This window comes from Arachis stenosperma, chromosome 6 (assembly GCF_014773155.1).
Source record: "Arachis stenosperma cultivar V10309 chromosome 6, arast.V10309.gnm1.PFL2, whole genome shotgun sequence".
Taxonomy (NCBI): Eukaryota; Viridiplantae; Streptophyta; class Magnoliopsida; order Fabales; family Fabaceae; genus Arachis; species Arachis stenosperma.
Genome location: NC_080382.1, coordinates 145017783 through 145027387, shown reverse-complemented (window position 1 = coordinate 145027387; position 9605 = coordinate 145017783). Strand labels below are relative to the sequence as shown.

The 9605-nt window shown below is 33.7% G+C and overlaps 1 protein-coding gene across 1 annotated transcript; it reads right to left on the bottom strand.

Annotated features, from left to right (window-relative positions):
• Positions 1-4064: 4064 nt before the first annotated feature.
• On the bottom strand, positions 4065-8527 carry LOC130936775 (uncharacterized). The gene is made up of 7 exons (XM_057866927.1): positions 7765-8527; positions 7200-7288; positions 6959-7118; positions 5912-6007; positions 5648-5770; positions 5097-5359; positions 4065-4797 (listed from the first exon to the last, which is right to left on the bottom strand). Exons 1-7 carry the CDS (start codon positions 7901-7903, stop codon positions 4687-4689), a joined length of 981 nt encoding a protein of 326 aa, XP_057722910.1. The 5' UTR covers positions 7904-8527; the 3' UTR covers positions 4065-4686.
• Between the last annotated feature and the right edge of the window lie 1078 nt (positions 8528-9605).

Below are 9605 nucleotides of genomic sequence, written 5' to 3'. Positions count from 1 at the left end.
TATACATGCTTTTTTAAGATAATTTCTTTTTACTCCTCTAATCTTTACATCATATGTATTTTGATCTCTAAAACTTTAAGTATTACAAATTAGCCCCCACACTTTTTGAAATATGAAGATTAACACAATAAAGTTGCATAATTTTAAAATTTTAGGAGAAAAATTCGCACTAACATCACGGAAGTATAATGTATTTATTTGAGGTAGTTTGCACATTTTAGATAATTCAAGTTGTTGATGAAAATTCAAGGGGGTTAAAATGCAATTATTGATAAAACCACAAATATTCTTCTACTGAAAGTAATTCTAATTAATTATTGAAATTTTTATACAGAATATGACTATTCTAAAACTTAGTTCTTTGTATTTAAGGCTTAATTTTAAAATTGATCTTTTAGAAAGAAGTACTTGTCAATCTAACTAATCGAATATTGATTTAAGACTTAAATTCTAATTAACTTTTGCAATTTATGTACTTTTCTAACCTTAGGACACCCTGACATGATTTGCATGCATAAGGGTTAAAAACGTAAATCGTCTTAAAGATGTGACGATTTACATTTAAATCCTAACTCACATAGCCTTAGCATTATTTATATAATATAAGAAACGACATTTGTGTAATTAATTTTGTTTCAGGTGAAGCAAGTAATTTATTTGTTTTTAATTTATTTAGAAAAAAACCCTATTACTAATTAATGAACACCAATAATTCAGTGTATGTAGGTTTCATTGGTCCTGAAATGGAGCTGCTTTATTATTGATAGTGGCCTTGCAACTTACTGAAGCCACTAAGCCTTCCGTTCTTGAAGGTAAAGGCAAGTTATCAATGGCCTAGAAGACATTTTTAAATGAATGGAAACAAAATTCTCTTTGTAATTCAAATGCTTGTTTGATTGCTATATAATAAGCACAGTAATTTAATTTACCTTTAATTACCATTAATAGCCTTCATAGATTTGTTAATTTAATTGTGTTAGTGCTTATTCAGAGATGAACTTAAAGCTAAAGTGATAAGGTTAATAGGACATGCCACCAAATTGATACTGCTATCAGATAAATTTGCTTTGATTGGTCAATAATGTCTATGTCCCCCAATTGAAAAAGTAATCCAAAAATTGACAAAAGCTTTGGTACATTATTTGAGCTAAGTGGCCTTATTGCATCCACTTAAAATTGACTAGCATGACATAAAAGGTGGATTCTATATACCCCTAGGCCCTATGTATGAATAATTTGATTCATTGATAAGACTGTTACCCTTCCATGGCTCAACATGTTTTGCCAATGCCTATTCCTCACTTTATGGTTTATGCTATCAAAGAGTTGGCACATTTCATAAATCACAGATCTTATACTTTATAAATTTTTTTTTTTTGGTTTTCCTCTGCCAGCACTTATTTAAGCAAACGAGTGAGTAAACAACTCGATCAACTCAAATTAGTTTTGATATAAAGATATTTAGTTAATAAATAATTTCTTAAATAATTTTTAAGTGGTTTTTGAGTTTTAAAATTTGTGTCAAATTTTAATAAAATTATCGAAACTAAAAAAAACCTATATTTTTTTTTTCTTTTGAATAGAGAAAAACCATTCATTATTTATATATATATCTTCTTTTCAAAAATAGTTTTCCTTTTTTCTTTTTCTCATATAGTTGTCTGCTACCTAACATTAGTTATTCTCCAAAATTTGTTAGGATGATTAATAACAAAGAATAAAAATGAACAAGAAAAATAATAAGAAGAATCACATTTCATTTATTCAAATGATCAAAAATAAGATGAAATCCAAGGAGATTTGGCTAACCTTTATTTCCTATGGCATAAATGTGCTCCCCCATTACTAAACATTATGATTGTAATGGGGTTGGATAATAGCTTAAATAAGTCTTATACTAATATCTAATCAGATGTGAAAATAATTTTTGCTTAGAATTGTAATGATTATAAAAGTTAGTTATATTTGTGTGTGTTTGAGTAGACATGTTAGTTCTATTGAATGATGACTTAGTTTGTTCTAATTGTTTTACAATGTCATTTCTATTAGGTTTTTATTGATTTACTTTTGAAATTGCAAAGCTAAAAATATTGGAGCATGAGCTTGATGATGTGAAAGAATGAGAACAAGATCTTTCATTAATCAAAGCAACTGTAATGAAGAAGCTAGATTTCAATGGTGCTGCTTGTTTTACACACAGGCATAATAACAAACACCTTAGCTTCAATTTCATGTAAGATTTCAAATTTACAACAATGATTGCTAGAGTCTCATGTCACTTTGAATTAGAATTAGATTTAGATTTAGATCTTTGATTCTGAATCTGCTGGGATGTGAGAGAGATCAAAGACTGAAGTTTTGTTACCGCCGCTGTCTTTTCCGGCGGGCACTTCGATAGTGACACCTTCAGAGATCCGAGCGCCTCTTCAATCTTACCTGCTGCCAAGGCTGCGCATCCGGCCTTATATGCCTCATCCGCCACGCGTTCGTCGTATCCGCCGCCGTCTGCGGCAGCGGAGGAGGAGGCGGAGTCGAGGGTAGCGGTGGCGCGTGTGTATTCGAGGGTGGAGATTGCGGAGTCGATCTCCGCCATGAGAGCCTCCGGCGTGGCGGCAATGATCCTGACGCCATCGAAGACGCTCCAGCGAACCTTATTGGATTCTCCGAAACCCGAACCCATGACAAGTTCCTTCTTTTCTTTCTAATTCGTTTGCGTAATTGGAATCGGTGAATCGCAGAATTGGAATTCCTATTCCAAAGTGATGAATGGGTTGTGTTACATTTTCTAGATTATTACAGTTTTGGAAATTTTCTTAAACAAAAAAAAGTGGGAAACGTGGTTGGTTAGGTTTACCTACTGGTTACCATGCTTTAGCTGCTTCTTTCTAGTTTTGGGAAGAATGGAACATGTTGTGAAAAATTAAATGAAAAATAAATTAATTTGATATAAACTTGCATGGAGTTATCTTGGTACCAAATTGATAACGGATAACTGTTTCATAATGGGAAAGTATGAGAAGCCAATGGAATATTTATACAATGTGTATAATGGAAGTTTAGGAAGTATTAAAAATATAGTCATTAGTGTTGCTTTTTTCTATTAGTTGAAGCTTTTGGGATGAGTGGTATCATCACATGGTATTAGAGTTCTAGATCCGAAAGGCCAAGAGTTTGATCCTTGGTGAACCCGAAAATCAGTTTAAGTTTTTGGAAAGATGTTTATTATCCCTAGTACTCGGATGGTTATTCTAGATAGTATGGGAGATGCTCATTTTGTAACTCATATAGTCCATTGTACACATTTTACAAATAAGCCATTGTCTCCCTAGCGGGACTCATACATAATTTAATTAAATTTATCAAAAGAAAAGTATAGGTAGACAATGAAAATACTAAACAATGTGAACAATGGATATGTCGGATATTCAATTCAATAGGTATGCAGATGATTATGTTTATTATTTTTAATTGGATGATTATTTTTTTTATTCGATTTACTCATGCACAGTTAAGGTGAAGTGTGTAGTGTTTTTTTTTTTACTTTATTGAGTCAATTCTAGAACTCATTGTTCATTTGTTTACGAAAGTCATTATCTTCCTAACAAAACCGTTTATCAAATCATTTATCGGTTCTCTACAGGAGTGGATTCTCTTCCGTGAAAAAAAAATTAGATAGTGTCCAATGTTTAATCTCACCCTTCATTGCTCTCTCTCCTATTTATTTTGTCCTACTTATAAAATTAAAGATAAGAAATCACACTTTATTCACTTAAGTGTTAAAAAAATATAGAAAATTCATTTCCGTTCTCCACTATCAATTTCATTTTACATTCTAAACCAATTATTATGAACTTACTAATTCGGTTCAAGTTTTATAGTTATCTTTACATGCTAAGGCGCATTTTTAAGTTCACAGATATAAAATTGGATCAGAGAAGAGAGAAAAAAAAAAAAAAAAATTTCACCAAAGTTACTAAGACACCCTTAGTAGTAAAATTCTAATGCCCGAAGCTGGATGCAAGGAGATACTTTAACTTTGCTAGACTCAATCGGCCAAGTATTTGACAATGTTAACTAGAAAAATACAAGCAGCACCACAATTAACTACACACTCCTTATTAATATTATCAACTAAAAAACAAATACTTCAAAGTGCATTTATGAATTGGAGTTTGGTAGGGGAATAGATGAAATGAATGGAAAAGAGTGAGAAGAGTTAAAAAGCTTTCACTTTACACTTCAAGCCTTTCTTGGCCCCTTCAAATCAAAACTCACAGACACAGATAAATGAATTGGACCATCAATATTACCAATTGCAGGAATTATATTTGAGTGGGATGAATATAAATCCCACAGATAAATGAATGATAATACCAGATACATTGATCACAACAAAAACAACTTCCTTCTCATCTATTTAACTCACATTACCTCGGTGATTAGAACTCACTTTAACCAAAACCTTAGTCCTAATTCCTAAATCACTATTAGGGGAAAACCCTCTCTTCCTCTGAAATTTTCTTTCTAACTGTAAAAATAGGGGGCAAAAATATGTTGGCCAACACCATACTATGATCCTCAAAGCATTGCAAAGGCTTTCCTAAGCTAGCTTTTATGTGCCTGTAAGTCTAGAAAGTAGCTCTGGACCAGAGTTGATTTTGTCACATTTGGCGTCAGCTATTTGGCTCATGCGCTAACAACTCCAGAGGCCCACGGAACAATCACGGGTGCAGACGGATGCGAATTTCGATACCATTCCGGATACCTATCTTTAAAGTTCAGCTTCGGTTTCTCAGCCTGGATTCAGAATATCATGCAGGTATAAATTAGTCAGCAGAGAAGAACAACTACAGCAATAAATGGGAACTTTTAAGACCAGACATTGTTTCATATTTCAACAGCATGATTATCAAATTCTCGAGTTAACTAGTAAACTTTTCTGGGTACAAGTTTAGGTCCTCAGATAAAATTAACAAGTTTACAAGTTTTAGTTCCCCTAAGTTCCACAAATTTACGCGAACTCTTTTGAGTTTGATTACCATGTTCAAGAGCAATTTGTCAAATCCAGAATATGTAAGTATCAAAGGCTAACTTACAAATTTCAGCCAGCATTCCTGATGTTTGTGCTGATAAATATCCGGAGAATGACACCCAAACTCTGATGGACAATAAACCCAAATGTTGCATTTCTTTTCGCCTTCTTTGGCGTTTTTAGCCTGGTCCAAGCAAGCTTGACAGCAATCGGCTGCACTATCTTGGGGGTGAGTAAGACCCCATCGAACTGCATCGCCACCATAATCTGTGTGAAGTTCCGCATTGCACATGGGTGGAAGGGGCCTACCCGGAAGAACTTCCTCATCTGTGGATTGTCACATGCAAAAATTTGTTTTAGCACAGAAAGAAAAGATACATGCATATTTCAAGATTCTGTGACACCTTGCATGTTAATTTGTTAATTGATCCCAGAGAAATCAAATGACAACTTAAATGACATCGAGTAAACCACAAATGGCAAATTTGTCCCTCCTCATTCCATTACCAAACAGGTTCATTATTAAGAAAACAAAGGAACAACTTTATTCATTGTTTTGTTAGAGAATATATTGGAGGTTGACTCAGAAAAATAGTCTAAAGAACATGATACTACCAAACTCCTCGGCACCATTTGGTTTGTCATCATGTTCCTCATTTGCAACTTGAACAGGTATCCAAAGGCCAATTTCTTCGGAAAGCGTATCCCAACCAGAATCCAAAGCTCTTGCTAGTATGCCTACGAAGTTCAAATAGATATTTTGTAAAATACTAAAGTGTCAGATTTGTGTGAGCATTCATTACCAATGTGCAGAAGATAAGAACGTGTCTCATAAATGTAGGAAATGTCACAGAAAATCAATTGCCCATACGGCCATACCTGCCTCTTCAAAATTGATGCTTGAGCTCGAAGTCCCTCTAACAAGGGCCAACTTAATCTCATTCAATCTTTCCTTGCGCCAGTTTTCTATTGCTTCTGTATTGGATGAGTTTATGTTAAAGATAATTTTGCAATAAAATATCATCCAAATACTACCAATTTAGCATTTACATAACCAAATAAAAATTTGTGTCAGAAAAAAGAATGACTTATTGCCATATAAGAAGGGAGCTCAATTTCCCATTCTCAAGATAAATATCCCCAACACTTTCAGAAGCAACAAAGGAGGAAACTTTCTAACAAAAAAATTTTGGCAGTGTGACTGATATTTTATACACAGTAGTTGGATAAAAAGATTCACATACAAATAAATGAAGCCTTTTCTTGAGATGTAGAGCTGAATATATCTTTCAGATGAAGTTGTTGTGTCCTATCATAAACCCTCTCAACATTTATTAATCCATCACCAATCTAAAACTCCGGTATCAACTAAAACATGAAACTATTGAATAATTTCCCTCTAATAAATCAATCAGTGTGCATTTCAAACAGTCAACCTCAGGTACATGCACATCCATGATCCATTGCTTATAACACGAAAGTATATTATTATCATTAAAAACTCTAAACTATCTCAAACTATATGTGGAAGTTTGTGGTAGCTCAATAATCCACTGTCTACTTTTACGTAGGCTTCCCTATATCACTATTCAATTTAATTTAGAATACTCCGCAATTATGTCAATCACTACATCAAGAATGGTAAAGCATTTTTTCTGTAAACATTATAAGGATGATCACATGTTTCAAAAATTTGAAAGTTCTGAAAATAAGTCAATCAAGTAATAAAACAACTGTATCAATGTCACCAAAATAGTTGATAAACTAAACTTGACAATAAGCATAGCAGAACCATGCGCTTCCACTCCTACAGATGATATTATTAGCTCAACCATAATTTGTAGAATGTTACTAATACACAAAGTGCCTACCAATGTTTCATCATAGATGGAATTGTATATGCTAGCACAATTTAAAAGCACTCACGTCGTTCCTGATCAATGCCGAGGGAGTCGGAACTGTTTGTTCTATCACTATTCAAGCTCCTTAGTCTCTGCAGGACCTCATCAACTATTTTCTGTTTCAAATGCTGAGGCAACTCAACTGCCACGGTTTCACTTGAAAACTCCCCTTCAAATTTCTTCACCTACTTGCAAAACAATTGAATTTAATTTAGCTTCTGAAAAAAATATTGCTGAAGCTAGATAGAATAGAAAACAGTTCTTACCCATTTTACTAACTCCACTGGTTTGTGTGCCTTGCGGATTTGCTCTGATTCTTCCATTTTCTGAATCTGATCTGGTTTATACAACACAGCTGAAAAAAAGGGGGCTTACACTACTGACAAAAATAAAGTTCTGGTTTCTAACTACTCATTGCAATACCATTTGTTATTCATTTGGCTCAAATTTAACACAAACCATTAAGCAGTGACCTATATACTCCACAACTGAAAGCAAAATAGAAACCAAAACAAATAAAAAAAGGGGCTTCAAAAAATTGATATGGTCCAGTCTAGAACTATAATTGCAATACTATTTATGTCTTCTGGTTTAAAAAAGCAGTACCCTGCTCCATAGCTTAAAACAGTAGAAACCAAATCAAATAGAAAAAGATTTATAAAAAATAATCAATGTTTTTAGTCTAAAACTACTCAAAGTAATACCCTTTCTGTTTTTAGTCCAAAAATTTACTACAAAACACAATGCATAAACTTTCCTATTGTTTCCTTTTTTGTTGTTAGTAGGAGAAACAAAAATAAGACATAGTGAGAGATTGAAAATTGACTTAACTGTTCCTTCCAACGCTACCGGAGTAGATATAGATAGAAGCATAGAGAGAGCGAAGACAGAAGAGTGCAACGGCAATGTTGAAGAAGCAAATAAAGAGGGTGATCTTCTTGTAAGAACAAACCCATTTCCCTCTTGCCATGTCACACCCTCTTCCACCTTCTTATTCTTCTTCTTTTCTTCCTTTTTAATCCTCATCCCACCATTGCCCACAACAAAAAGTTTCCAACTTTGCCAAAAAGGGAGAAATTTTGAACCTGGGTTTTGAAGATTTTTTCCTGAGCACCCCCCAAATAGATCCAAAGCTCAACGCTTGTGCCTTTGAAAATAAAAAATAAAATAAAAATCCCGAAAAGCGTTAACAAGTTACGTTCTTTCTGCTTCACAGTTTTGGATTTGCTTTGTGTGTTGGGTTTCAGTATTGAGTTTTGGAGGTGACACATGGAAGCTATGTGGGGCTATTATATTCTGTGCTAATGTGCGCCTTGTTCTTCATTGTGGGTTGTGTAAGTTGGTGGGAATTAAGATGGATCGCGTAAATCCTAATAATTTCGGTGGTTTATAGCCGTCATTGATGGTGGACCTCTCTCGGTCTTTGCTAAAATGCGCTTCTTTCTGATTAAGCCAGCTATGGCTTCTGTTGTTGTTCTTATCTGATGATATTGCAGTGTTGCTGATAAATGCTAACGTGCACCGGTTTTTTTGTTTCAGAAGGGAATCAAACTTTCCTTTTGCTTTTTCCATGGGTAAGACATGTTGTAATTAGTATGGAAACTTGCTTTTCTTTCTTTCACAGGGGGCAAAGTATGAACTTATTAGAGCTGTAATTTTTTATTTACCAAAAGATAGACTCGAACCCGTAATATTTAAATGAATATAAAAATATTATGTTATTTGATCTATAATTCGATCGCTATTAGAGCTGTAATTAATTTGATTCAAGTTTGATCAAATTATGATAAAAAGTATTAGTTTGTCTTTATCAAGCAAGCTGCTTCATTTATTAGGTTTGGAATATCAACATTTTATCCCAATTTTTTTAGAGGCTTGCTACACATACAAGTCTTTTTGACTTACAAGTTTTACAAGTTGCTACACATTAGAGTCTTTTAATGCGTTATTTAATTTCCAAAGCGCTACACTCACCGTGAATTATGAACGACTCCTCTTCCTCTTCCTCTTCCTCTTCCTCTTCCTCTTCTTCTTCTTCACTCACCGTGAATTATGAACAACTCATCTTCATCTTCCTTTTCCTCTTTCTCTTCCTCTTCTTCTTCTTCTTCTTCTTCTTCACTCACCGTGGATTATGAACAACTCATCTTCCTCTTCCTCTTCCTCTTCCTCTTCTTCTCCTTCTTCTTCTTCTTCCTCCTCCTCCATGTATTTCTTCGTTATTCTCTTTGCCTTTTCATTAATTGTTTTATTTGCGTTTATTACTGGTATTCTTGCTTCGTTTTTTTTCGATTTTCATGGTTTCTGAAATCAAGCTTTGAAATCGTTTTGAAGATAATGAAACTTCAGAAATACACCCAAACGATTATAGAAAATACACCCAAACGATTATAGAAAATACACCCAAACGATATTTCTTCGTTATTCTCTTTGCCTTTTCATTAGTTGTTTTACTTGCATTTATTACTGGTATTCTTGCTTCTTTTTTTTCGATTTTCATGGTTTCTGAAATCAAACTTTGAAATCGTTTTGAAAATAATAGAACTTCAGAAATACACCCAAACGATTATAGAAAATACACCCAAACGATTATAGAAAATACACCCAAACGATATTTCTTCGTTATTCTCTTTGCCTTTTCATTAGTTGTTTTGCTCGTTTATTACTGGTAT

Coding starts and splice junctions, on each gene's coding strand:
- LOC130936775 (XM_057866927.1), bottom strand. CDS start 7,903: ATGGCAAGAGGGAAATGGGTTTGTTCTTACAAGAAGATCACCCTCTTT. Junction 7,119..7,199: donor CAGTGGAGTTAGTAAAATGG/GTAAGAACTGTT, acceptor TTTTGCAAGTAG/GTGAAGAAATTTGAAGGGGA. Junction 4,798..5,096: donor AGGAATGCTGGCTGAAATTT/GTAAGTTAGCCT, acceptor TTCTGAATCCAG/GCTGAGAAACCGAAGCTGAA.